Source organism: Aspergillus brasiliensis (genome assembly GCF_001889945.1).
Source record: "Aspergillus brasiliensis CBS 101740 unplaced genomic scaffold ASPBRscaffold_8, whole genome shotgun sequence".
NCBI classification, from domain to species: Eukaryota; Fungi; Ascomycota; class Eurotiomycetes; order Eurotiales; family Aspergillaceae; genus Aspergillus; species Aspergillus brasiliensis.
The window spans coordinates 294,492-318,820 of NW_027137449.1; the positions used below are offsets into that span (position 1 = coordinate 294,492).

General features: G+C 50.5%; 9 protein-coding genes and 1 non-coding gene across 10 annotated transcripts; 3 read left to right on the forward strand and 7 right to left on the reverse strand.

Moving 5' to 3' along the window:
• Positions 1-63: 63 nt before the first annotated feature.
• Positions 64-1,211, reverse strand: ASPBRDRAFT_129202 (D-mandelate dehydrogenase-like dehydrogenase; the record flags this gene model as incomplete). Its single annotated transcript, XM_067618120.1, has 2 exons — positions 64-1,009; positions 1,066-1,211. The coding sequence occupies 2 exons, from the start codon at positions 1,209-1,211 to the stop codon at positions 64-66; spliced, it is 1,092 nt and encodes a 363-aa protein (XP_067477634.1).
• A 1,382-nt stretch (positions 1,212-2,593) lies between these two features.
• On the reverse strand, positions 2,594-2,665 carry ASPBRDRAFT_t183. Its single transcript has one exon. It is a non-coding gene; the product is annotated as a tRNA-Arg (tRNA).
• A 1,509-nt stretch (positions 2,666-4,174) lies between these two features.
• Positions 4,175-4,637, reverse strand: ASPBRDRAFT_180212 (uncharacterized protein; the record flags this gene model as incomplete). Its single annotated transcript, XM_067619920.1, has 2 exons — positions 4,175-4,470; positions 4,535-4,637. 2 exons carry the CDS (start codon positions 4,635-4,637, stop codon positions 4,331-4,333), a joined length of 243 nt encoding a protein of 80 aa, XP_067477635.1. The 3' UTR covers positions 4,175-4,330.
• A 9-nt stretch (positions 4,638-4,646) lies between these two features.
• ASPBRDRAFT_619388 (uncharacterized protein) lies at positions 4,647-5,539 on the reverse strand. Its single transcript, XM_067628344.1, has one exon. It carries the CDS (start codon positions 5,439-5,441, stop codon positions 4,935-4,937), a length of 507 nt encoding a protein of 168 aa, XP_067477636.1. The 5' UTR covers positions 5,442-5,539; the 3' UTR covers positions 4,647-4,934.
• Positions 5,540-6,159: 620 nt separating this feature from the next.
• On the forward strand, positions 6,160-7,739 carry ASPBRDRAFT_76127 (uncharacterized protein). Its single transcript, XM_067629307.1, has 2 exons — positions 6,160-6,749; positions 6,816-7,739. Exons 1-2 carry the CDS (start codon positions 6,474-6,476, stop codon positions 7,314-7,316), a joined length of 777 nt encoding a protein of 258 aa, XP_067477637.1. The 5' UTR covers positions 6,160-6,473; the 3' UTR covers positions 7,317-7,739.
• ASPBRDRAFT_619397 (uncharacterized protein) lies at positions 7,434-8,059 on the reverse strand. Its single transcript, XM_067628345.1, has one exon. The coding sequence runs from the start codon at positions 7,887-7,889 to the stop codon at positions 7,551-7,553; it is 339 nt and encodes a 112-aa protein (XP_067477638.1). The 5' UTR covers positions 7,890-8,059; the 3' UTR covers positions 7,434-7,550.
• On the reverse strand, positions 7,765-9,246 carry ASPBRDRAFT_180217 (TauD/TfdA dioxygenase family protein). Its single transcript, XM_067619921.1, has 3 exons — positions 8,748-9,246; positions 8,138-8,679; positions 7,765-8,085 (listed from the first exon to the last, which is right to left on the reverse strand). Exons 1-3 carry the CDS (start codon positions 9,189-9,191, stop codon positions 7,914-7,916), a joined length of 1,158 nt encoding a protein of 385 aa, XP_067477639.1. The 5' UTR covers positions 9,192-9,246; the 3' UTR covers positions 7,765-7,913.
• Positions 9,247-9,640: 394 nt separating this feature from the next.
• ASPBRDRAFT_76129 (putative FAD dependent oxidoreductase) lies at positions 9,641-14,355 on the forward strand (the record flags this gene model as incomplete). The annotated part of the gene is made up of 18 exons (XM_067629308.1): positions 9,641-9,994; positions 10,052-10,177; positions 10,224-10,497; positions 10,547-10,693; positions 10,751-11,536; positions 12,090-12,285; positions 12,338-12,395; positions 12,446-12,584; positions 12,636-12,714; positions 12,762-12,948; positions 12,994-13,099; positions 13,149-13,273; positions 13,328-13,372; positions 13,425-13,528; positions 13,580-13,635; positions 13,706-13,821; positions 13,915-14,139; positions 14,214-14,355. Exons 1-18 carry the CDS (start codon positions 9,864-9,866, stop codon positions 14,353-14,355), a joined length of 3,042 nt encoding a protein of 1,013 aa, XP_067477640.1. The 5' UTR covers positions 9,641-9,863.
• Positions 14,356-14,880: 525 nt separating this feature from the next.
• Positions 14,881-16,598, reverse strand: ASPBRDRAFT_619470 (uncharacterized protein). Its single transcript, XM_067628346.1, has 3 exons — positions 16,593-16,598; positions 15,396-16,445; positions 14,881-15,274 (listed from the first exon to the last, which is right to left on the reverse strand). Exons 2-3 carry the CDS (start codon positions 16,162-16,164, stop codon positions 15,054-15,056), a joined length of 990 nt encoding a protein of 329 aa, XP_067477641.1. The 5' UTR covers positions 16,165-16,445; positions 16,593-16,598; the 3' UTR covers positions 14,881-15,053.
• A 4,003-nt stretch (positions 16,599-20,601) lies between these two features.
• On the forward strand, positions 20,602-23,327 carry ASPBRDRAFT_66506 (aromatic amino acid ammonia-lyase). The gene is made up of 2 exons (XM_067628723.1): positions 20,602-20,923; positions 20,991-23,327. Exons 1-2 carry the CDS (start codon positions 20,676-20,678, stop codon positions 22,993-22,995), a joined length of 2,253 nt encoding a protein of 750 aa, XP_067477642.1. The 5' UTR covers positions 20,602-20,675; the 3' UTR covers positions 22,996-23,327.
• The last annotated feature ends 1,002 nt before the right edge of the window (positions 23,328-24,329 follow it).

Sequence of the window (24,329 nt, forward strand, 5' to 3'; positions counted from 1 at the left end):
TGAATATGTTGTATGCACCACTCACACAAGTTATGCTCCTCAAGCAATCCTTCTATTAGACCATCACTCCTCCTTATTCTTGTTCTTCCCCTCCCACACCTCCCTAACCTCCCTCCCATTAACAGCCGTCAACGGCTCCCCGACCACCTCGCCATCATCCCCAACAACCCTCAAAATGTTCTCCATGGCCAACCTCTCAAACCCAATCCTCGTCTCCACGGCCCCACCGCCAACATGCGTCGTCAGCGTAACATTCTCCATCTCACACAACCTCTTATCCACCACAGGTTCAAACTCATGAACATCCAACGCCGCCGCAGCCACCTTCCCACTCCTCAACGCCTGCACCAAATCCTCCTCGACCACCACCCCACCCCTAGCGACATTAACAATCCTCACCCCATCCTTCATCCACCCAATCTTCTCCCTATCAATCAACCCTTTAGTCCCCTCATTCAACGGACAATGCACCGACACACAATCCGCCTTCTCCACAACCTCCCTAATGCTTCCAGCCCATTTCACCCCCAACTCCCTCTCCCCTTCCTCAGTCAACACCCTCCCAGCAGCATCAAAATAAACCACCTCCATCCCCAACCCACCCCTCACCTTCCTAACCACCTCCCTCCCAATCCTCCCCAATCCAATAATCCCCAATACCTTCCCCCTCGGATTCTCCGACACACTCGCCAAATTCCGATGCTTATCCAGAAACTTCTCCGTATCCCCTGAGCGAGCAGCAATCTGCGACGCAGTAAAGTTTCTGAATACGCTCAGGATCATGTATAGTGTTGTATCTGCCACCGCTTCGTCGGAGGCACCTGCTCCGTTGGTGTAGTATATTCCTCGGGAGGTGAGGGCCGGGATGGAGATGTCGTTGTAGCCGGCGCCGGCGGAGGAGAAGATTTTGGTGCTTGGGGGGAGGAGGGAGATTAGGGAGGCGTCCCAGGGGCCCATGGTTTTGCCGGAGGAGAAGTGTGGGCGGAGGATGGCGACGAAGGGGCCATATCTAGTTTATTATCATGTCAGTGGGATGGTTTGGGAGGTAACGGGGGGAGGGTATACTTGTTTGTTTTCAATGCTTCGATGAAAGCTTCTCGGGTGGGAGAGTCGTCGCGGATGATGGTGAACCGGGTGGAGAGCGGCCCGTTGTACAGGTCGTGGTTGTAGGTGATGGGGTCGCCGAGGTGAAGGATTATAGGCTTGGTCATTTTGTATGGTGATGATGAGTATTGGGTTAAATTATGGTGGGAGAATTGAAGATGGAATTGTAGAGTGTGGTGAGGTGGATAGTGAATATTGAGATATACTACTTAGTTCTGCGGATAATTCTCCGATTCCTCTCGGACTTGTTTCCTACTAGTAGACGGGGATCGTCAACTGAGGAGGTACGTTTACCCCGGCTTGTTTCTTTAGTATGGAGTGGAGGTGGAGATCGGTGCTCGGGGTTAAGTTGTGCTTTAGTTGTATGTGGGGTTTCTAGTCTATATTGACTGATGTAAGTATTTTCTGTCCTCTTGCTTCCCGCGTCGCTCATTCTTCCGCATACTTTGTAACACTCTGCGCCAGCACTGCAAACGCAAGCTAGTTTGACATTGTAGGTCAATGCAGCGTAGTACAGCTTTCCTGTCTGTTGTATGGTTTGATGGCTTTGTCGTGTAGGAATAGTTGCTGGTATGTCTCAGGAAAAGGGTAATGGCAACCATCAGTGTCAAATATCGAGGGCACACAGAATAGCCAGAGCCATATTAATCCATTCTAGGTGGGCAGTGAGCGAGAGGACTCTTCATCTAGAGAAGTAGCATATAGTATTCAACTGATGTACATGGTGGAGAGTCCATTTTTGATACTGGGCAAGGCTAGTATATGATACTGGAATCGATCCGCTCATCAACTGGAGGTGAGCCTTGCTAGATCCCATCGAACGGCAAAAGACCTATTGAGGACACTTTGGATGGTCCGATTCTATTATGGATCACCTATGTGTAAGTCAGAAATAAGGCATGCCAAATACTTCGGTAGTAGCGCTTACCAGCAATCAATTCCCGGGGGTTTTATGATAGGATGGAACCTCACCAGAGACATCTTTGTAGCTGATTGCCGAGGAACTTGACCGACATTGAATACGCTCAATATTTCTTGTTCCATCAAATGTAGCCAAACATGCTAATGAGTGGAGAGCGCGATGGTTGAGAAAAGGTCAGGGCTTGATCAACTCTGCCGCTGCATAAAAGGGCTAACATCGTCCGTGTTATGGCTGCGGGGTGAACATCGGTGAGGGCCGCTCAATTTGTGCTGGTAATACTTCCACCGCAGCTATATTGTAGTCTGCTTTTATATTGCTGAGGTACATTATGGTACCTTAGTGTCAATGTAGATGAATATTGTCCCAGTTGGGACATCACACCGGTGTCTTTCTCATGAAATAGGTGAGTATTGGAATACTAACAGAGTAATCAATCACCAGAAAGATGCAGCAATATGATGGAGTAAAGATGCGACCGCTTCTATCTCTGATATGCTGAGCAAAAGGTGGAAATGCGGCCCGATCGATGAGAAGCGGGGAGACAAAAAAAAGAAAAGCAAAAAGAAATGACCTACGCAGGATTCGAACCTGCAATCTCTTGATCCGTAGTCAAGCGCCTTACCATTGGGCCAGCAGGCCTTGTTGTTGAAGAAGCAGGTAATTATTACTAATATAAGCCGCTATGTACTGACAGATTTCCATCACATCCATGGTCATGACTTGTGAAACACAACAGTGGTCGGTCGGAGGTGCAACTTCTCGGTTCATTTATCTACTGCCAATCATTCTTGCTTCCTCACATGTTATTCTAGTAATTCAAGAGTTCATAAGCGACACCAGTACAGAGTAGTCTCCCACGACCTGAGTCTGCAGCACAAAATGATCAGCACCAAGCAATAAATATACCGCAGCCCGCAACACCCACCACAATCCAGACAGACGGCGACAGCAGCAACAAGTGGCAAACAGCAAGCATCAAAATTAGGTAGAGACCGGCCCCTCCCCCTAGCCGAACTCCACCTGAAGTACCCACGAAGTACCTCCCCGGTAGATAGTGACCAGACGAGACTACCTAAGACCAGACCACTCAAGGCAACAGTCCAGTCCAGCTCAGCTCATCTCAGCTCAGCATTCCACAGGAGGGAGTTTGGGTTGCGGGGGTGCCAAGGATCCGGGGGATGATCATGCAACGACAACCTTTCACAGCACCAGCACATTGCTGACTTTCTGACTGGTCACGCCCGGGCGGGGTAGGCGAAAGTTTACTGCATGGCCCAGACGAAGCCACCGCAGCTTTTACCATCCAATGATCGTGTGATTGAACCCTCCATGATGAGGATGTCATTCATCCCTAGGTAGTGACTAACTCGGTTACTAGCAGTTAACCGGATGGGTCGGAGGATGGCGACGAAAGGGTTGAACTTAAAAACGGTGGGAATCTGGGGTAGATACGGCCCACTTTTGCCATGACAAGTAGTCAGTAGTCGGTATTCGGTACTTAAGCTCTTGTCTAGATTGTTGTGGGGGCAGTAAGTGGACATACTACGGAGTAGTAGTAAGTGGTTATTGTTGAAAAGGGATAACTAAGTAACTATGTACTGGTCAGTAAAGTAGGGGGTAGATGATGAATGTGATCAGACCACGCCGACAGAATGTACTTCGTAAGTAGTCAGTCAGTAGTAGGTAGTATCTTAGTAGCTGTGGTATGGCTTGAGGGCCGCCGCTGACGCAGCGTGGTATGATCCAATGGGTTTGATGTAGATTAGTAGTAGTCATTACTATTACTGCTGGCTGGCTACCTCGATCCCTGTCACGTGTGCTGCATTATTGTGCAGCTGGTATTGATACACGGCAGTGAGATGATCACACGAGTGCCACCCCTGGCCAGGTAGATTAACCCCAAGCTAGTCTACTCAGAAACGACACGACAGGGATTAGAATGTCTGCCCCTCACTAATAATGCATCAGAGTCTTGTGTATTTATGGTCATTTCTTTGTGTGTTGCGTGTCTCTGTGTTTAAATACATGATGATATTGGCCCAAGGCAACCCAAACGCGTAAAAACTCCGTCATGTCATGATCCTCCTGTTGCATAACCCATCCCGTCCGTCCAAAGTACCTGACCCTAGAGGGTAACCCAGTCAATAGAAAAAAGGAAATAATGCGAAATGAATGGTCGGTAATAATGAGGATGTAGATCGCTGTCTCGGACAAGTTCCCCCTCCTCTATTCCAGTTGCATGGCTTTCAAAGCTCAGCTCCAATAGCGGTAACCAGACTCGCTCGCTCACGGAGAGGAGGGGGTTTATTTCAAGTGACGCATGTAGCGTAGCGTAAGATAAACCGCGCCCATCGTCGTGTAGGCTGCGCCCCCTGCAGCAATCCAGACCGGCTTGTGAACGCTAAACGAGGTCGAGATGACCTGTGCCCTCCTCCTGCGCTTCTCTAAACGGGCTATTAGGATGCTTGTCTTCTTACCATACTCCTTGTTCATTGATGGAAAACCTACCTGTGGTCAAGAATCTGTTTCTCAAAGTGGCCAGCTGCTGTCTAGAGTATGCACCGACAGACGAGCCCACCGACGAGAGACCTTGGATAGCAGGGGTCGACATCTTGAATAGTTGAGTCTTGTAGTAGTTTCTTGTTCAAAGTATACAGCAAGAGACAGTGAGAGAACGAGTTCCTGATCCTGATCTTGATGAGAACACAGGCGAGTTAAGGTGGTATCGCCCTCCTTTGCCTGGCCGGGTGACACAAGGTTTATATGTCTTCCTCGTAACCCGGATGCGGGGTAGTCAGTCAGCAGATGAGAAGCTGCAACACATTAACAGCTGGCTCGACCTCTCGTCATCCCTGTCTTTGTTGATCCGTGTCTCGGGGGTTACATTCTGGAGGGTGGTGATTGGAGCTCATCGTTGGGCCTGCCCGGTGTTGGCGCTCTCTCGCCCCTGGAACGGGCGTGAGCTATCACCAAGTACGGCATGCAATACCGACCAAGCGATCGAGTACTTCACAGGTACATCTGTCGCCGACTGGGCGATCTTCGTTGTGATAGGATGTTCTTCATATGGGCTGGGATGGGGGTGGCGTTGTCTGTAATTAGGGCCTCGCTGATGCAGCCCAAGCAGAAGTACCGTGAAGAAGAGTCGTGTAGCTCTACAGATCAGTCTATGCCGAGTAGGGGCTTTGCGATCGGTGACTGACACTGACAAAGGAAACTGTAATCGTCTGATTGAGTTTAATATATGACACCGACAAGGAATCCTATACACGCCGGTAGATTTACTTGCCGGGGTGATGAGAGCCGTTGAGAGTACCATGAACAGAGTCAGGCCTAAGTTTGACCATGCCATGGCAGCAATGCTTGCATCTTGCCTACAATGGGCTGGTATCATCCCCGCGATATTTCTAGACATATTGACGAGCTCCACGCGTGCAGATGGCCTGATGCGAAAAGCTCCCAATGTAGACCCCTTCCTAATGTGTAAATGTACGCACACGACTATCACATCGATGGGTCCCTGTAAGCATTGGCGGAATTAACATGCAAGTGGTGTAGATTACTTCATTCCAGCTCTTCCCCGCAAGTGCAAAGCCATTGCATGCTGACGTCTTCACTTATGCAAGGATGGAGATGGAACTCTCATGTGTAATCTGTGCCGTCATTTGCGCTGCGTGATTGCTAGACAGAGGTCTCCAGCTACTATGTAGATCTCCTCGTTTTCATCAAAGATAATCGGTGGAATTTGCTCCCACAGAAAGGCTTATTCATGTGTCGGCATTCCTTAAGTGCCGCAAATTCTGGGGATCCTTGGAACCTGCGCTCAGCGGAAGTGAATCTTACTAGCAAGTTGTAGTCACTTCCGCCTGTCAATGAGGAGCCTAACAGATTATACTTCTCGCACATTGTCACAGAACCCCAATATACTTCAATACGCGTAGTGCATATGCAAAAAGAGGTATGGAGGTATTCACATAAGTGTATGAGAGACGGGACCAGACTTCACTGTAGGGTTAGTACTGTGAGTACTCTGGAGCGCTCACAAGGATGCAGTACGTCATGGATAAGAGTTTAAGCACCCCAAATTAGAACCATGAGCGAGTTCATACGCTCACATATCAATAGCTCAGACCCCGGGCAGTCCCGATTCAGTGATCTTTCCTATCCCAATGCTATTCTCCATCACTCCTGAGCTGAAACAAGGGTCACTCCTCATCAGATCATGGAAGCTGCGTTGCATACAGCTTTGCCCGTGCAGAAATACAAGCGAAGGCTCATCAGCCACCTTGAATGCTTCCTGGTCGAAAACCTTCGATCTCTAAAGGGTGTTTAAATATCAAATCCATCATTCTCCGTGGATGCCGCCCGATAAGATAGCAGTCACGTGACAAAATCCGCATTTTGAAACAAAGTTTGGCCGACCGTCAATCTCCTCTCCTCGCACACCATGGCTGCCCCGCCAAATGGGAGAACTCACACGAAAATAGCAGGCACCCCCGATTATGATGACCCGACCTTCTGGGATACGAAGTTTGCCACTGGTCGGGATGTCGGGGAGTGGCTGAATTCGGGAGAAATGCTCATCGATGCGGTTGTATCCCACCTGGAGAGCCGCTCGGCAACGAACCCAAGAGTGCTTCACCTGGGGCCAGGCATCTCGAAGCTAGGAATTAAACTTTGCGATGAATTCATGAAGCGCGACTGGGCCGGAAATGGCATCGTGGTATGTCCTTGACGTGATGGCGCATCAGAGCCATTGGGACAACTCACTTACTCATCTTCTCGACAGAACGTTGACTTTTCCGCCGAAGCCGTTCGCCTTGGACAAGAGACTGAGAGCAAAAGGGATCAATCACATGCGATGGGCTGGGTGCAAGCTAACTTGCGGTCCTGGGCTGATGTCTCTAGGTTAGCTCCTTTCTCGCCCTTCGATGTGGTCCTCGACAAAAGCACTAGCGATGCGATTGCAACGTCTACTCCCGTTACCTTCCCTTTATCCTCGGACGCGTCAACCACATGCCCGACGGTACAAGAGATTGTGGATAAACATGGAGCGATTGAGCTGTCTCCTGTAGAGCTCTTGGCGCTACACCTGGCACCCTTGGTGCAGGAAGGGGCCCTCTGGGTCACTCTGTCCTACTCGACCATGCGCTTCGATAACCTGTCTCATATGACCCAATATTGGACTGTCGTATCGCGGACACCTTTCAAAGCACCTCAGGGAGAGACCTCGTCATTCGCTTACGCGCCCGAGGTCTTCCACTGGATGTATATTCTCCAGCGGAAGTGAGATCCACTTTCACACAATCACGACTATAAATAGCCCGGATACTGGACAATCGCACAAACTAGCCATTGACAATTGGAATCGTTTATATACACCTCGAAGCCATAACGCCAATGCGCGACCGAGTGAAATCTTGACGCGGAAGGAGAGTTGGCATACACAGTAAGTCAGGGTGCCCACTCTTGCGCTCCTTACCTATTGCCTCCAGGCGATTTGTAGTAGACAGCTACTATCACGCTATCGTAAGAACCGGAAATTTGAGCTCACTCCATTGCGGGCAACAGTTGCCACATTAAATAGTAGCATTTGCATTATTTGCGAACAATTCATGACAGCACCCTTTTGAGTCTGTATTGCGCTTGATTTGTAGACTAAGAAATTCAAGTTGGCAGTTAGAGCCATCAAGCAGACTCGAAAACTACACTGAAACCTCAAAAGCACCAATTGATGTGGCAGTGATTGATTTGGTAGACGATTACGACTGGTAAATGCTATCATGTGAATCGAGGTCACGCTGTGGATCTCAAACGTAGCAAACAGTTTCGCTTCCATATTCCAAGCCACATTCTTGATCATCTTCGGAACTGCTCTGCTCGAAGCTCAGTTCGCGCGAGCCAATTCCTCCTTCTCAGCAGGATCAAGTAGTCCCAGAGCTTCCCTGCGAGTGGGAGCCTTCGGATCGAAGAATGGCTTCTCTGCAAGCGCCGTTACTCTGGTACCATGTCTAGGCTCGGAGCCTTCGTAGTCCCAGCTGGCGTTGTGGATGGTGATACTGTCATGTGTCAGTAATAGTCAGACCTTAACAAGATGCAATAGTTGCTAACCGGTTATCCCATAGCGCGCTGGTCCCAGGACTCCATTTGAAGCGAACCTGGATGTCAATGTTCTTCTCATATACATCGCATAGATACCCCAAAATAACATCGCTTTCTGCCTTGTCAAGACCAACAATGCGGTCGGTCATGGCTCGGTTCACCCATAGAGCTTTCCAACCTGTGGCAGGGTGAACACGGACAAGGGGATGCTCCCGTTCGACGTACTTCGGGCCTTGTTCTGGGTGGTCACGATCAAGATAAGGATGGGCGGATCGGTAGATGGCAGTTTTACCATCGATGATCTTACGAAACGCAGGCGACAGCTTCTCATAAGCCGCGTAGCCACTGGCCCAGAGCGTGTCTCCCCCGATGCTAGGGATAGTGTCATTATGTAAATGGGTCACACCTGCAGGCTGACGTTCGTGTACAAGATCAGTGTGCCAACGTGAGGCTCCTCCAGGACGACGGAAGTTGGCAGGATTCTCTGTTGCCTGCAGAGCTGGCCAAATGACCGTCACCCCGGCGACGCCAGGCACTTGGGGAACTTGTGGCTGGACAGGACGAGACCTCAGTCAGCGAGTCTGCTACATACAGGACGTGGAGAGCATGATGGGCTTACATGGACCTCAATCTCTCCATACCATTCGCCAAGCTCCTTCTGCTGCTGGGGAGAGATGTCCTGGTCCCTGAAGAAGACGACGCTCCGTTCGGCGATCAGCAAGCCCAGCTCATCCTTCTGCTGGTCCGTGAGGTCTTTCAACTGCAGTCCCACAATTTCTGTGCCAATGTGTCTGGTCAGATGGATGACCTCTTTTGCTGCAGACAAGAGCGCCTTCTTTTCTGGGTCCGCGCGGGTGCCTGGGTCCACATGGGGCCGGTCATAATCGCGGATCTTGTAGACGTCGTCTAGGTACAAAGGACGGGATGGTCTGTAAGGATAGCCCTCAGACAGGTTTATTCCCGCCTTCTCGAGGCGCTTTTGGGATGCTGGTGGAAGCGGAAGCGTTTGCTTCAAAGGTTCCGCAACATCAACTATTCTGGGGTCAATAGGAGCTGGAGCCATGATGATGTAATTGAACTATGAACTTTCGACTATGGCGACCATCTTCATCTGGTTTACAGCGCTCAAGCGCGATATATCTATGCGGATCTCATCGCGTACCAAAGTTAATTCCCCTCATTATCATCGTCGTGATACGGGATCCGATCACATCATCACCATCCATCATTGCGCCTTCTGCATCCCACCTCCGAAATAATAGCAGATTAAACGGCTGTCGCGGCATCTTCTCGCATGAACCCCTCTTTTTTACAGACAATGCTCTTCGTCCATGATTTCTTATCTCCTCTTACCCCAGTGGAGAGGCCTGGCCGTCCATTAACGGGGTCTGCGGAGAGCATCATTCAAGGATTCGATGGCCTCATCCCCTCTTCGTGGATTATTTATAAGCAACATAAGTACCACACGATGCAAGATTCCTCCTCGCTTGGCGATTGACTTACTACCGAGGGATCGCTAGTGGCTCGTTTCGAGCTGTCTCAGATATGACAGGCTGTGGCCCTGTCCTCGACTGGTGGCGTTGCTATTACACCACACTTGACTAACATAACGATATCGTGTGGCTCCATATCCCCTCACTTCCTTAGGACATATCAGACCCCTCAATCTCACGGAGTATCTCATATGCTGCACCAGGATTGTGTGAGCGGGACGGTATAACCAACAATCACCACCATGACCCGTGAAATCCAGCAAGTGGCCGTGATCGGTGCTGGCATTAGTGGAGTTGTCTCCGCGGCCCACCTTCTTGCGCATGGGATCGACGTCACTGTCTTTGAGCGGAACCATGCAGCAGGTGGCGTTTGGTAATCCCTCCTCGTGCAGTCGCTTTGCCGGGTGTCTGGATCTAACGACTGACTCAGGCTGCACGATGAAAGAAAACCGCTCGAACCGAATTACCCGTCCATGAAACCATCTATCTCAGAGAGACATCGAGATGAAGACCGTAGACATGCTGATACATTGTCATTGGAGCACGCTCCACCAGGGTGCGTATACCGATCTGCGTCTCTGCACGGCCGCTTACAATATTAGACCATGCTATGATGGACTCAAAAACAATGTGGCCACTTCGCTGATGCGGGTTAAACTCAATGCCTGGCCGGAAGGAACGCCAGAGTTTGTCAGCCATACGGTCATGAAGGAGTACATCCAAGACACATCGAAGAAAGCTGGTGCAGAAAGCGTTACGATCTATGGAGCTCGAGTAACCAGGGTGCGCAAGGTTGATGGCAAGTGGGACGTTACGTGGGCAACCTTGAAGACAAACAAATTATTAGGAACGCTGGAGGAACAGGAGGAGACTGCTGTAAGACAGCTTCTTCCAAAATAAAGAAACTACTAACTCTTGTGCAAAGAAATTCGATGCGGTAATCGTTGCTTCTGGCCACTATCATGCGCCTCGGGTTCCAGATATACCTGGGTTGTCCAAGGCGAAAGCACAGTGGCCGTCACGCGTAACCCATTCGAAGGCGTACAGAAACCCGAACCCTTACGCGGGAAAGGTACGCAACTTCGCTTCCTCAGTTTTTGGATATCAACAAGCTAATATCAATGTTCAGAACGTCTTGCTTATTGGAGGCGGGGTGTCCTCTACTGATCTTGCTCGAGAGATCGGTCCCTTGGCCAAGAATGTCTATCAAAGCACGAGGAACGGTGAATTCGATCTCTCGTCCAGTGTGCTTCCAGAGAATGGTACAAGAGTTAGTGAGATAGAAAGCTTCGAGGTGGATGCAAAGGATACTGCAGATGACGAAGCTTTGCCGATCAAGATACACCTGAAGTCAGGACAGACGCTTTGTGGAATTGATGCGGTCATCATCTGTACCGGTTACCATATCTCGCTGCCTTTTCTGTCGGAATACCACGATGATGCGACACCAGCGGAGCAAGCAAGCGATACGATATTAGTGACGGATGGGACGCAGGTGCACAACTTGCACAAAGACATCTTCTATATTCCGGACCCGACCCTGGCATTCGTGGGAGTCCCATACTACACAGCCACGTTTACGCTGTTTGAGTTCCAAGCAATAGCCGTAGCGAATGTGCTCGCCGGGATTGCAGAGCTACCAGCTCAGAGCGAAATGAGAGACGAATACACTCGTAAAATCCAGGAGAAGGGCAGTGGCAAGCGCTTTCACTCACTGAAGGACGTCGAAGAACTCTACGTGATTGACCTGCTGGAGTGGATCAACGCATTCCGAGCCAAGCATGGCCTCTCTTCGATCGAAGCCCATTCTGACAGCTGGCATTTGGCGAAAGCCGAGCAGCGAGAGAGAGTTAAGCTCTTGTTTGGGGCCGATGGGAGACGAGACAGCGGCATCGGGGAGCTTCCAGTGTTGGAGGTATGCAGCTAGACATGTTATAGAACAGTTCGCATTTAGTGTATATCGCACAATTAGACACACTCATTGCTACTACTCCAGAGCACCAAATAAAAGCTTATCAAGCGAGATCGGCACCGGCATCAGGGTATTAGTTATCCTAGCCGGCCGGCATCGCATGTCCATGCAGTATGCACATGGCACATCATCCGCGATATGAATGACGAGCTCCGGAGGGTGGATGAGCAACCACTCATCCTTCGCGCAGCCGCCATGCTTTGCTATCCCCGCACACCGGCAGACATGATCGTTATCTCTCCTTCTCATCTTGACATCTAACAGGATCAAACCCCCGCAGATATGGCGTGAATGGGGTGGACGATGGTGCATTGGTCTGGGCGCTCTGCCCGTCACACATCACGTCCAATGCATCTCTATCAAGCTTTTTTTACAACGCTCAAAACAGGGATAAATATGTGCGACTATAATATGAATCTATATGCAGTGCAGCGGACTGTGAAAGTTTATTGTACTCTCTGTCCCCCGCCTCCTCCGCCGGTCGTTGTGAAACCAGATCAAGGCCGGAATCAACATGGCTCCATCGCCAGCGACCGTTGATGAAAGAGCAGTTGAGACATCTAGTGGAATTGTCCAAGAAAAACCTAAGCGGAGATGGGTCAGCTACATCTGGGATACGTTCGACAAGTCCCCCGAAGAGCGCAGACTGCTCTTCAAGCTCGACTCGGCCATCCTGACATTCGCGTCGCTTGGTAGGGACAGTTTCAGAATTCCCAGCTATCTTTCAGCTAACATCGAGTAAAGGCTACTTTATCAAGTACCTCGATCAAATCAATATCAACAATGCCTTCGTTTCCGGAATGTTCGTCCCCCAACTCAACTACACGCCTGACCCTCGTTGACAAACCACAGGAAGGAAGACCTCGGTCTATATGGCAACCAGCTCAACTACATGCAAGCGTGCTGGACAGTGGGCTATGTGATTGGTGAAATTCCGAGTAACATGCTTCTGACACGCATACGGCCACGATACTGGATTCCGGCGATGGAGGTATGCTTTGTCCATTAACATGAGGGATTCACGCTGATAGTGTCTGTCTAGTTGTTGTGGACGGTACTCACGTTCGCGCTGTCGCGAAGTACCAATGCGACGCACTTTTATGTGTTGCGCTTTTTCATCGGTATGGAGTACTACTCTACTATAAGTCTTGTAAACTAACGCGACCAGGTCTTGCGGAGAGTAGTTTCTACCCCGGAATGCAGTACATCATCGGATCATGGTATCGAAAAGATGAACTTGCGAAGCGTTCATGTATTTTCCACACCAGCAGCGGAATTGCGAGCATGTTCTCTGGGTACCTGATGGCTGGGGTGTACAATCTTGGAGGACGAGGAGGATTGAAAGGCTGGCAATGGTATGTAAAATCGGTCCGATGCTGCTCAGTTAGCTAATAGTCCAGGCTCTTCATGATCGACGGAATCATCTCGATTCCAGTGGCTCTTAGCGGCTTCTTCATTTTGCCGGATGTCCCTGAGATCTCCAGTCCATTTTATCTAAGCGAGCAGGTAATTTAACCAGCAAAGACTCAATGCTTGCTTCTGACCATTAGAACAGGAAGTCAAGCTAGCGCAAAAGCGGATGCAGTTTGAAGGACGGAAGAATAGAGAACCATATACCAAGGCCAAACTGAAGAAGATCTTCACTTCGTGGCGCATTTACTTGCTCACAGTGGTGTATATGTGCGTTGGCGTGCCCCTTACCCTCAATAAATATGTCAAGCTAATAAAGGCCAGAACATTCAACAACGGAGCAGCCGGCGCTCAGCCAGTCTTTCAACAGTACGTCCACACCCTCTCAGATCCTCTGTACTACATCTAAATATCAACACAGATACCTAAAAGACTCCACCAACCCTAAATACTCCGTTGACCAAATCAACGCCTACCCGACCACCACAAACGCAGTGCAGGTTGCCACGACCCTCATCTACGCATGTACGCACTCCCTTCACACAACAAATACCAAACACCGCTGACCCTCAGCAGGGACCTCCGACACAGTCCTCAAAGGCAGACGCTGGCCCTGCATACTCATCGGAGCGGTACGCCCCTCCAACACCCTACCATCAGACTGCCTGAACCACTAACTGACGCCCAATCAACCGAGTTTAGTGCATAAACATAATCTGCTACGTCTCCCTCGCAATCTGGGACATCCCGACAGGATGGAAATGGACCTGCTACATCCTCTCCGGCGCAGGCTACGGCCTCAGCGGACTATGCATGGCGTAAGCCACCCCCAACCATCCCATCCCCCATCCTCATCCCCTCATGCCTCCTCCTGAGAAATCTAACTAACACAAAGACCCCGGGAAAAACAGATGGGCCCACGAAATCTGCACGGACGACAACGAAGAGCGCGCGCTTGTGGTAGGGAGCATGAACGAAATGGCATATGTGTTCCAAGCCTGGTTACCGCTGGTCGTGTGGCAGCAGGTGGATGCACCACAGTACCGGAAGGGTTTTATTACGGTGACGATTATGTCGGTGATACTGATTATTTCGACGGTGATGACATGGAGGTGGCAGATATGGGAGGAGAAGAGGTATGTTATTGTTACCATGTTTGTTGTTTGGTTGGGGGTTGGGGAGAATATGCTGATTGCTGATTCTCGTGCAGGCCGAAAGTGGTTCAGGATGAGAGGGTAGGTGAGGAGAGAGGGAGTGAGAGTGGGAGTGATTTGGGGTCTTCATCGGGAGATGACCATCATGTGGTGCAAGGTGTAAAGGGTGAAGCAGGGGGGAAAGTGCAGAAAGTGTAGTATTTCATTCAGATCCTGAGTTGTGTTTCCCGCTACTAGTATATATATTGGTGCAGAGTCGTGCTATAGAGCGGTGTTGCAGGGATCAACCCGCCAGCACACTCAAATTTAGAGTAAACTGAAGCTCAAAAAAATTGAGTGGAATTGAATTCAATGGTATTGAGAATACGTTATCTTTTACTCTCAGTTGATTATAGTCCTATCGTGAAACGTATAATCACCTCGATGTGAGCATTCAAATTAGTACACTACTAGGTGACACTGTAAGTCTATCAGTGTCTACTTATCTATCATTTTCGAAGTTCTTTTTAGATTTATTTTTATTTTTTATCTTTTATTTTTAATTGTTTTTATCTTCGGCTTATATGACGAACAAAATCGTGGGGCTTGCCAACAAGAACATGTCTATATCATGTCAAGAAATGCAAGAGCTCAAGGAGAACCAGCGATCTAGAACAGGCTTGCCGTGGTAGTGCTACGTAACTCTTGACTACTTTCTACACTGTCTACATAGGAATCTGCAAATGCAGCCAAATTTCATCTTTGTCTACCAGATATGGTCAAACGAATGACTGGTTATTGAGTGATTAATATACACAAGCGTCCAACCCATCACACCTTAATCCAAGAAGGTATTGCCCGGTCCACGCCACTACAATGGTATCGTAGAGTTCGTCGGTGGAATCATTGCGTCAGCGTCACAGATGTATTTGAAGGTGCCGATGGTCGATCGAAGCCCAGGACTTGCGCAAGGACTTAGTAAGAAGCACCCGAGGGAGCGGCGGCAGGAGCACCAGAGGCGGCGGGAGCACCACCAGCGGCAGCACCAGAAGGAGAGGGGCCGTTACCGCCAGCGACGCCAGAGGGAGCAGCGCCACCGAAAGAGCCGGAGGGAGAGGGACCGTTACCGCCAGCGACACCGGAAGGAGCAGCACCGCCGAAAGAACCGGAAGGAGAAGGGCCGTTACCACCGGCGACGCCAGAGGGAGCAGCACCGCCGAAAGAGCCGGAGGGAGAGGGGCCGTTGCCACCGAAAGAGCCAGAGCTAGAGCCCTGCTCAGAGGGGGAACCCTGCTCCGAGGAAGAGCCCTGAGAATCCTGAGATCCCTCAAAGCCAGATTCTTGAGAGCCAGACTCCTTAGACTGGAAGCCCTCGGACTGAGAGTCCTGAGACTGGCCGCCAAAGCCGCTCTGGCCCTGCTGGCCACCGAAGGAGCCAGAAGGAGAAGGGCCGTTGCCGCCAGCGACGCCGGAGGGAGACGCTCCACCGAAAGAGCCGGAAGGAGAGGGGCCGTTGCCGCCAGCAACGCCAGAGGGGGCAGCACCGTTGCCACCGAAAGAGCCAGACTGGCCGCCGAAAGAGCCCGAGGGGGAGGGACCGTTACCACCGGCAACACCGGAGGGAGCGACGCCGCCGAAGTCACCACCAGCAGCAGCGGAGCCGGTCGGGGCAGGGACGTTGGAGGCGGAAGCCGGGATCTCGAGCTGACGTCTCTTGTGGCCGCGAGGAGCCCCCGAAGGAGCAGGAGCAGCGGAGCCACTGGGAGGAGGCTGAGGAGCACCGCTCAGGCTCAGGGTGGGAGCCTGGCCCTCACCACCGAAGCCTCCGAAGCCCTGTCCTCCGAAACCCTGGCCCTGAGGAGCACCCGAGGGAAGGGGAGGAGGGGTGCCAGAGGGAGCAGCACCCTGGAAGGTGGGAACTCCGCTGGGCTGGACACCATTGGGAGCAGAGTCTTGCTGGGCGCCCATGGCCGGCAGGGCGGCAGCGTAACCGATAAGACCAGCGAAAGCGATTCCGGTGAACTTCATCTTGAAAGGATAGAGAGTGATGGACTTGTAGTAGTAAGTGAAAAAAGAAGACGAAATGAAGGTACGAAGCACAGCTTCTTAATGAATGGTACTGAGATCAAAGGAAAGAGAATTTGAGCTGAATGAAGGATGTATCTGGCTGGGAAACGAGACGCTTTTATAAGGCGCTCTCCAAGCGCGGAGTCGGCGAGGACCCAGCGATGATCACGTCCATCCGTTGTTGGAATGCGCAAAACGCTCCAAGCATTCGTCATGCACTGTTGTCACCGACTTCGGCCCGCCTGCATCTGAGACGTCGACTGTCAGCAATAGATCAGGTTATGCTGGACATGCAAGAACCGCATGGATCGCCAGGCCTGGCGCTTGTGGGGGGGGGTGCGAGGGTGGCTTCAGGGGCAGGGCTGAGGCAAAATAGGGTTTGAACGTACCTGGTGGTTTCAGTGGGTCGGTCAAGCATGAGGCCGGTAGTTGGATCCGCGAGAGGGGAGGATGCTGTTGATGGAGAGGAAGAGAAGTTGTAAAGTCTGGCTGGCTGTCTGTGGCGGCGGCCCCACGTGCGCGGCTCGCTCTGGAGGCAGTCACGGGCCAACCCACACTCCAGCGTTTCATCTTCTTGAGTCCTCGTCGCCTATGAAGAATGGCTGACTCGACCTTCCTTTTCCCCCGCTGCTCTGCTTCTTGGAGATGGCTGGACGATCACTCACGGTTCCGTCATGAGTTCCGTGGAAATGCTTTGTCTGGTAGCCTCTCTCCTCCATTACACGTCCATACTCAATCAACTCATAGGCAGATGTATTGTCGAAAGCCTCAAAAAGTGCCTCAGATCGTCGGTGGATAACTGCGATTGGTTGATAATCTCTGTCCAATGACAACCAACATGCATGGGAGCTGACGTCTTGATCAAGCTGTCCCCTGCCGCTGTGGCTGTTCCATGTTGGTGGGTCAGTCCAGTCTCGACTCTCGAATCTCGACACTGACAGCCGACAGGTCATAGTGCTAACTAAGCGGGAAGCTAGTCTAGTCAGCTCTGGTGTGTTCTTGGGGGCCCAACGAATGGCGGGTCCTTGACTCTACGTTAATTGGGTGGGTCCATCTCGAAGAACAGAAGTTGTGGTCAGTGTTCCCTTGTGCAGCACAATCCTCTTCCGCTTACTGATCATCGTAAAAGCTACGGCCAGGGCGATATGACAATCAATGTGGGGGACAGAATATCTGTGCCTGCACCTCGACCCTCTCGAAAAAGCATTCTTGCGAGGCCCTATACGATGCCATCCTAGGGAACACTGTAACCGAACTCGGAATAAAGCTTTCCCCGTCAAAGATGGGGAATTCCACACGGCGGACCCATGAAATAGGGGCAAGTAACAAGGAGGGGACCCTGAGGGGACCCTAGAGAAGGGTCGAAGTCTTCTCTGGCGTCTGTCCATACCAGGGGTCTGCTAGGCTATCCCTACTTTCCTGCATAGCACCGTTGAATGTGATGATATGGCTCAAGGTGACGACAAATGGGGCCTAGACCAGTCGTCACCATGCTAGCGAGCTACTATGAGTGAAACGGACGGCTGTCTGGCTGTGGCATCTGTTCGTTTCATTCCTTCGATTTGATAGCGCGATGGAGCAGCTGGCGTGGCCATATGCAGATCCCATGGACTGCGTAAGCTGATTGGCCATCCGTCTGCACGGCCCATTTATCCGATCGGGATGTTTCACTTTATTTTCGCACCCTCAACAGTCTCCTCCCTGGCGGTCCACCAGTCCTAGGTCGCTACCGGTTTTCTGAGCGATCGGCAGGCTTGACGAAATCAGATAACTGACTCACGATTCTCAATATTGGGGTCCTACAGGCGTGGCTTCCATGATCGCAGTGGACTACCCGGTTCCAAGACAAAGGATTGGGAGCGAGCCGGCGTCCCGCAGCGGACTCGTGGACTTCCGACGGTTGCGAGTCAAAAGGGGCCAAAATGAGAAGGAAGCGATATGATCGGAATAGGTATAACCCATTGATTCATGTTGTTTTCATTAGGTTTAGAAACCAAGCCAAGCTATAGTGTGTCTCTATTTCTGTCACGATCAAGACCCTACGGGGCCCCTTCCCGCCCTTCAATTGTTTTGTGTCGGATCCGGCTTTTCCGAAATCATTTTTTTTTTTTTTGGATGGCTCGGGTGCATCTGTCAACAGAAAGCGTCATCATCGCAAGAATGATGGAAAAGGCGTCCCTTAGCATCACAATCAATCATACCAGATCCAACACGGGTTGGTCTTCCAGATGACGCGGCCATATAACCGCCCCTGGGGCTGAATCCCGCATGCAGCGCAGTTGATGTCTTGAATAGTGCTAATGACACATACCGATTGATTTTTTCTTTTCATTCTTCCCAGCAAACATCTCCGAGTTGCTCTGCATAGGCTCGGTGAGTTGATTTTACTAAGACAGTTTTAGGCAAGGTATGCTTCTCCTGTTCTGCCAAGTAGGCAAAGGAGGAAGAGGATTGGAACGAATCAGGTATGTGATAGCCCTGCATATGTGTCGCAAAGACGCAGGTGTGCCGGAATCCAGCCCTCATAGGTCACTTTTGCCGCGACGGAAATTTTCATATCCAAGGACGGGATCACTTTCCGTCGTCGATGCTGCGAGGGCTCCTTGGCAAGAGAGGGCTAATCTTGTGCCACTTGGAAGCAACATATCCCTGGGGAAGGGTCCAGGGTCCATTGAAGACGCGTAAGTCTAGTTGCATGTACACCGTAGTCTTCTGGCTCTTTTGTCCCTGCACTTTCTGTGTCAGTATGTGTGCATGTACTAATCAGAATGATTCCACCTATCCCCTGGCCGTTCCGACTCACACTATTGCATAGTCCATGGTCAAGGTGAGCCCAGAATTGTGTCTCTATGTTCGCTTTCGCTTTGGAGCGGTACTATCCTCTTTGGAAGCTACTTTGTGCTTGACACATCTCTTATATTTTCTCCAGGGGTCAGAATGTAGTACCTCACAGAGTGTGTTGTATGAGCTTGGTATATGCTACCTACCTAAAGCCCAACCGGCGTCCAGTACACCGTCACCACCATTGGTATAGAAGCTGTCTATTCAGTGCAAGAGGCTGATCTGATTTACTGTAGGACCCAGGTGACCTTTCCTTTTTTTATAACCCTTATTCTTCACCCATGAGCTCGACAGTCGAATTAGATCCGCTCTGACCCAATTGGTCTATCGCAAGCCAATTGTTGACGACAGAATGGGGGTCCAGTGGGCTACTCCGATACCCAACCTACGACCACCATACCAATCAGCAACTCTTTTACACGATGATAATGAACTGCAGAGAAGGGGATACCTTCTGTTGATCGAGAACACCGCCGGACTCAGGGGTCGGATTATACGGTAGGCCCAAGTAACAACCTATGGACGGGTGCTGATTTGTGTTCACTACTCCGAGAGGCAATGAGTATTCTGTTATAAGGGAAAGACAGACGTTGATTTGATTGATGGAAGGTATTCCCTTCAAGGTGAGGTAGGATCTCGATGCGAAGAACCTAATGATAAGAACAGCAGGTCGGACCCCAGGTCTAGATTGCGGAGACAGGCTCTCTTGCCTTTTTATGAGTACTGAGTAGGGTGTGGTCCTCGAACCAAAAAGAACCAGGCGATGAAGAGCAGTAGAGGGTGGAGAGATGACATAAGGATGGTATGCCTGTTGAAACGGGAAGTCATGTGGCTGGCAGTCACTCCATTGGCGGGCTGATTTTCCCAGCAATCTCTTTCTGAATCCCGTTGCTTCCTGCTGTCAGGCCTTGGAAAGTCTCGCAATGATAGCCAAGAGCTTCTGTGAGAAGCTTATGGAAAACTTGCTGCTACTACCACCACTCCCTTTGTGTGAATCTGGGTTCACGAACTCACAGCCACAGTGCATCAGCGATGTGAAGAGGTGACATTAGGCTGCAATCTGTCTAGACCCTCAACAGAGAGTTTTGGAAAGGCACACTGACCCCGAAGAGCCTATCTCAGGCACTCTTACTGTAATTTGCTATTTGACGTGGACGGCGGCAACCACCACATACATTATGCCCTATTGTGTCATTTTCTCACAACGCAACGTGGATGGGTGGAAGCAAAGTGTGAATATGGGAACGGGATGACGCCACTGATGATTAGGAGGTTACTGGCCTCCACAAGCCATCAAGCCCACAAGCATCAGCAGTTCACAGAGGCACTTAATACCATATCGCCAAAGAGCGCGTAGGGAACGCGTAGGAGCGCGCATTCACTATATCAGACCCCATGTATCTCGCTTAGCATGTCCACTGTGGCTCTCTTCTCAGTGTTGGCACCAGTTCGCGTCTGTTGCCATCATCTCTTACTTCCTTCTCTTCATCAGACTTCATCTACAAGAACTTCATTTCCAAGCTTTCCTTTTCAAGCTCAGGTTGAGATCGAAACCTTGTCCATTACTTTGCTCTTGTATCAACTGTGCTAGTCACAACGATTGAAGTGCTAAATCGAATCGTCTAGTCAAGATGGCTGACACTCCATCCAGTGTGTCCCCGGACAGCAGCATCCAATCCCATGCGGAGGCTATGCTGGCCACACTGACGAAGACGGAACACCCACTCAACAAGGCCCGCGCAGCTAAACATAAGCCTTTTGATTTCACCGTATCCGTACTGGACGCAACCTCCAAGCTGGAATCTATCCTGATAATCGCAAAGAAAGTTAGCCTGAGCGGTCACCGCCTGGATCTGGCAGAAGTAGTGGCGGTTGCTAAGTACGTTGTCAGCTTGGATGAAAATATCTGGGACGCACTTCTAAGCTGACGCATTATCTTACCTTAGACATGGGGTGACGCCTGTCATTTGTGATGACGGGACTATCCGCCCTAAGATGCAGTCCAGTGTTGGTTTCCTCAGTAAGCATCTTCAAGAGGGGAAAACTGTCTATGGCGTCAACACTGGCTTCGGAGGAAGTGCAGACACGCGATCCGACAATTACCGTGCGCTGCAAAAGGCACTGGTCCAGCACCACAATGCCGGTGTGCTTCTCCCTGCTGAACAGGGGCTCGAAAGCACCCCCGTCCAAGACCGCATGAAGAAACACTGCATGCCAGCTCCATATGTCAAGGCGGCCATGCTGGTCCGATGCAACAGTTTGGTCAATGGGCACTCGGCGGTGCGGCCGGTGGTCATTCGTCACATTCTCAAGATGGCCGCTGCTGATTTCACACCCGTTGTTCCGTTGCGAGGCTCGATCTCAGCTTCCGGTGATCTCACCCCTCTCGCATACATCGCTGGAGCAGTTGAAGGCAATCCTGACATCTTTGTCGACTGCGGACCGAAGAACAACAATATGATCCTCCCTTCGGACGAAGCTCTCGCAAAGCTAAGCTTGAAGCCTATTTCTTTCTTCCCAAAGGAAGGCCTTGGACTGCTCAATGGAACTGCTTTCAGCGCGGGAGCCGCTAGTCTTGTGATTTTCGAAGCCAATCAACTGGCCGTGTTCGCTCAAGTTGTAACCGCCATGTTCACCGAGGCGTTGATGGGTACGCGTCGTAACTTCCACCCATTCATCAGCAGCACCCGTCCCCACCCTGGACAAAGGGAAGTGGCACGCAATCTGTATCGTCTTCTAGAGGACTCCAAGCTAGCCACTGATTCAAATCCCGAAGAAGCTGGCCTTGCTCAGGATCGCTACGCAATCCGTACCACTCCGCAGTGGATCGGTCCACAGCTCGAGTCCTTGGTCCTCGCGACACGCCAAGTGGAAATAGAACTGAACTCGACCACCGACAATCCTTTGTTGGATACTGCTAATGGCGAAGTGCATCACGGAGGAAACTACCAGGCAGTCTCAGTCACATCGGCAATGGAGAAAGTCATGACCTGTATGCAAATGCTCGGGAAGATGGTCTTCGCCCAATGCTCGGAGTTGCTTAATCCGATGTTCAGCAAGGGCCTGCCTCCTAACCTCTGTGCCGATGACCCCAACCTGTCGTTTGCCTTCAAGGGTGTGGATATCAATATGGCATCGTACATGAGCGAACTCGGATACCTAGCTCACCCTGTCAGCAATTTCGTCCAATCCGCGGAGATGCATAATCAATCGCTCAACTCACTGGCTCTGCTCGCAGCTCGCTATGCAGGTGACACCGTCGAGATCCTCTCGCTCATGGTGGCAACACACATCTATGTGCTCTGCCAAGCTCTCGACCTGCGCACCCTCCAGCTGGAGTTCGAGAAATCCACAAAACATTCTGTTGACGAAACGACGACAGCCATGTGCAAGGACATGGTCCCTGAGGAACGTATCCCCCATATCGAGGAAGAGATCTGGAAAGTCCTGATGCAACACTGGGCAAAGAACGCCAACCTCGGTCTGGCCAGTCGTGCGACAACATCGACCACCAACGCACTGGGCACCCTCATGAACCTGATCACGGATGAGTGTGACGAAACCAAGACCGCCGAGATCCCAGGCAAGATCCTGCTTTGGCAAGAGGAGGTCAAGTCAAAGCTGTGCGACGAATATGAGATGACGCGTGAAAAGTATTTCCTCGATCCATCCACGCCCGACTATCTCTGCTCTGCCTCGATCAGACTGTACAATTATGTACGCAAGACTCTCGAGGTTCCAATGCACAAGGGAATCGTCGACCATCCAACTTTCCTACCACCTCACACTATTCATAGTGAGAAACACACGATCGGCTCGCTCATCAGCACGATCTACGTCGATCTTCGCGAAGGGGACCTCATGCACGCCCTCAAGGGCTGCTTTGAGGTCCCCAAGACCGATGGCGTGGGAAAGGACGATGAGAGTGAGAATGATAGGCAAGAACTCTAATGCGATGGTAAGTTAAAGGGGGGATGGACGAGGAGAGGATCAGTGTGTGTTTTTTCCTCGCTAAAAGAAAACACAGACTGTGGCAGTGTTCTCAATTCACTTACTGCGTCGCATATTTCTGCCGAGTGCATAAGCGGCATCGGGTAGCGGAAAGCCGGCCGGCGTTTTGATTTTCATTTTATGCTCTTGCTATTGCGTCTTCCTGGAGTTCAGTCACTGGCCTTTATCTGCAGAGTTGCTATCATTGATCTGGTCTTCCTGGATCCCACTTACAGGCGTTATCTTGATGTTGTTTTCCATTTGGTGCTAGTCTTCCTGGTACCTAGTTACAGGCGTTTATCTTGATTTCTCTTGATCAGCGAATGCTGTATCTGTCATTGCTGGATATGTTGTATAGCTTAGATACTTTCTCGAATGAAACCACAATGACTACAAAATAAGATCTCCTTGCGAATAAGACAACAGTAGCACTGTACCTGGGAATCCGCTTCCCAGGACAGTGACAGTGACAGTTCCAGGCTACTACGAATAATCCAAGTCTTCACTACTCAGCGTGTGCAAAATTCCTTCCGCCTGACCAGTTGAAATTTTTCCTGTCGGAACTGAATTATATTTCCACCCTCAATCCTCGTTTAGAATCAGTCTTTAATTACTTTCATCCACACGACTTTCATACTAAGCCAAACAGTGTTGTTTCCTCCAATGGTCCACATCACATAGTGATTACGGGGACCAACGACCTGCACAGCTCAGTATCTTAAGAGGATTTACATCATCATTTTCTTAATGTACTACATAGGGAATCTATGTATTCGTTGCTCCCACCACCGAGAGCAAACTTGGGTGTGGCTTAGATTTAAACTCCCGGGAGGTTAACTGATCGGGCGAATAACACAGCCGATCTGCTTCTAAACGGACGATTATTGTATCAGTGGAGTGGTGCGGTTCGTCAGTGGCATTATTCTGCACTTTTTCTAAAACAGTAAATAAATAAATACCTTTTAATCAAGATTAGAGTTGAGAAACAGAAAGAGAGGGCGTAGACTACCAACAACAAAACCACTCAACATCACCCAATTGTTATTTTCCACCCAACCAAGCATGGTAACTACCGAATTTATCCAACTTATACCTATCCAAACAAGGATGGTACAAAGCATAATCCTGAACAAACTCATTGACCGGATTGCATAGCTTCGAATCCCCCTGACACGCCCCACGCAGCCTCCTCATACAATCCAAAAGCAGCATTAACTATGACAGGATGCTAGGCAAAAATCTGGTTAGGAATTGGTCGGGTGGGCGGTAGACTAACCAGTCTAGATTATCTGCAG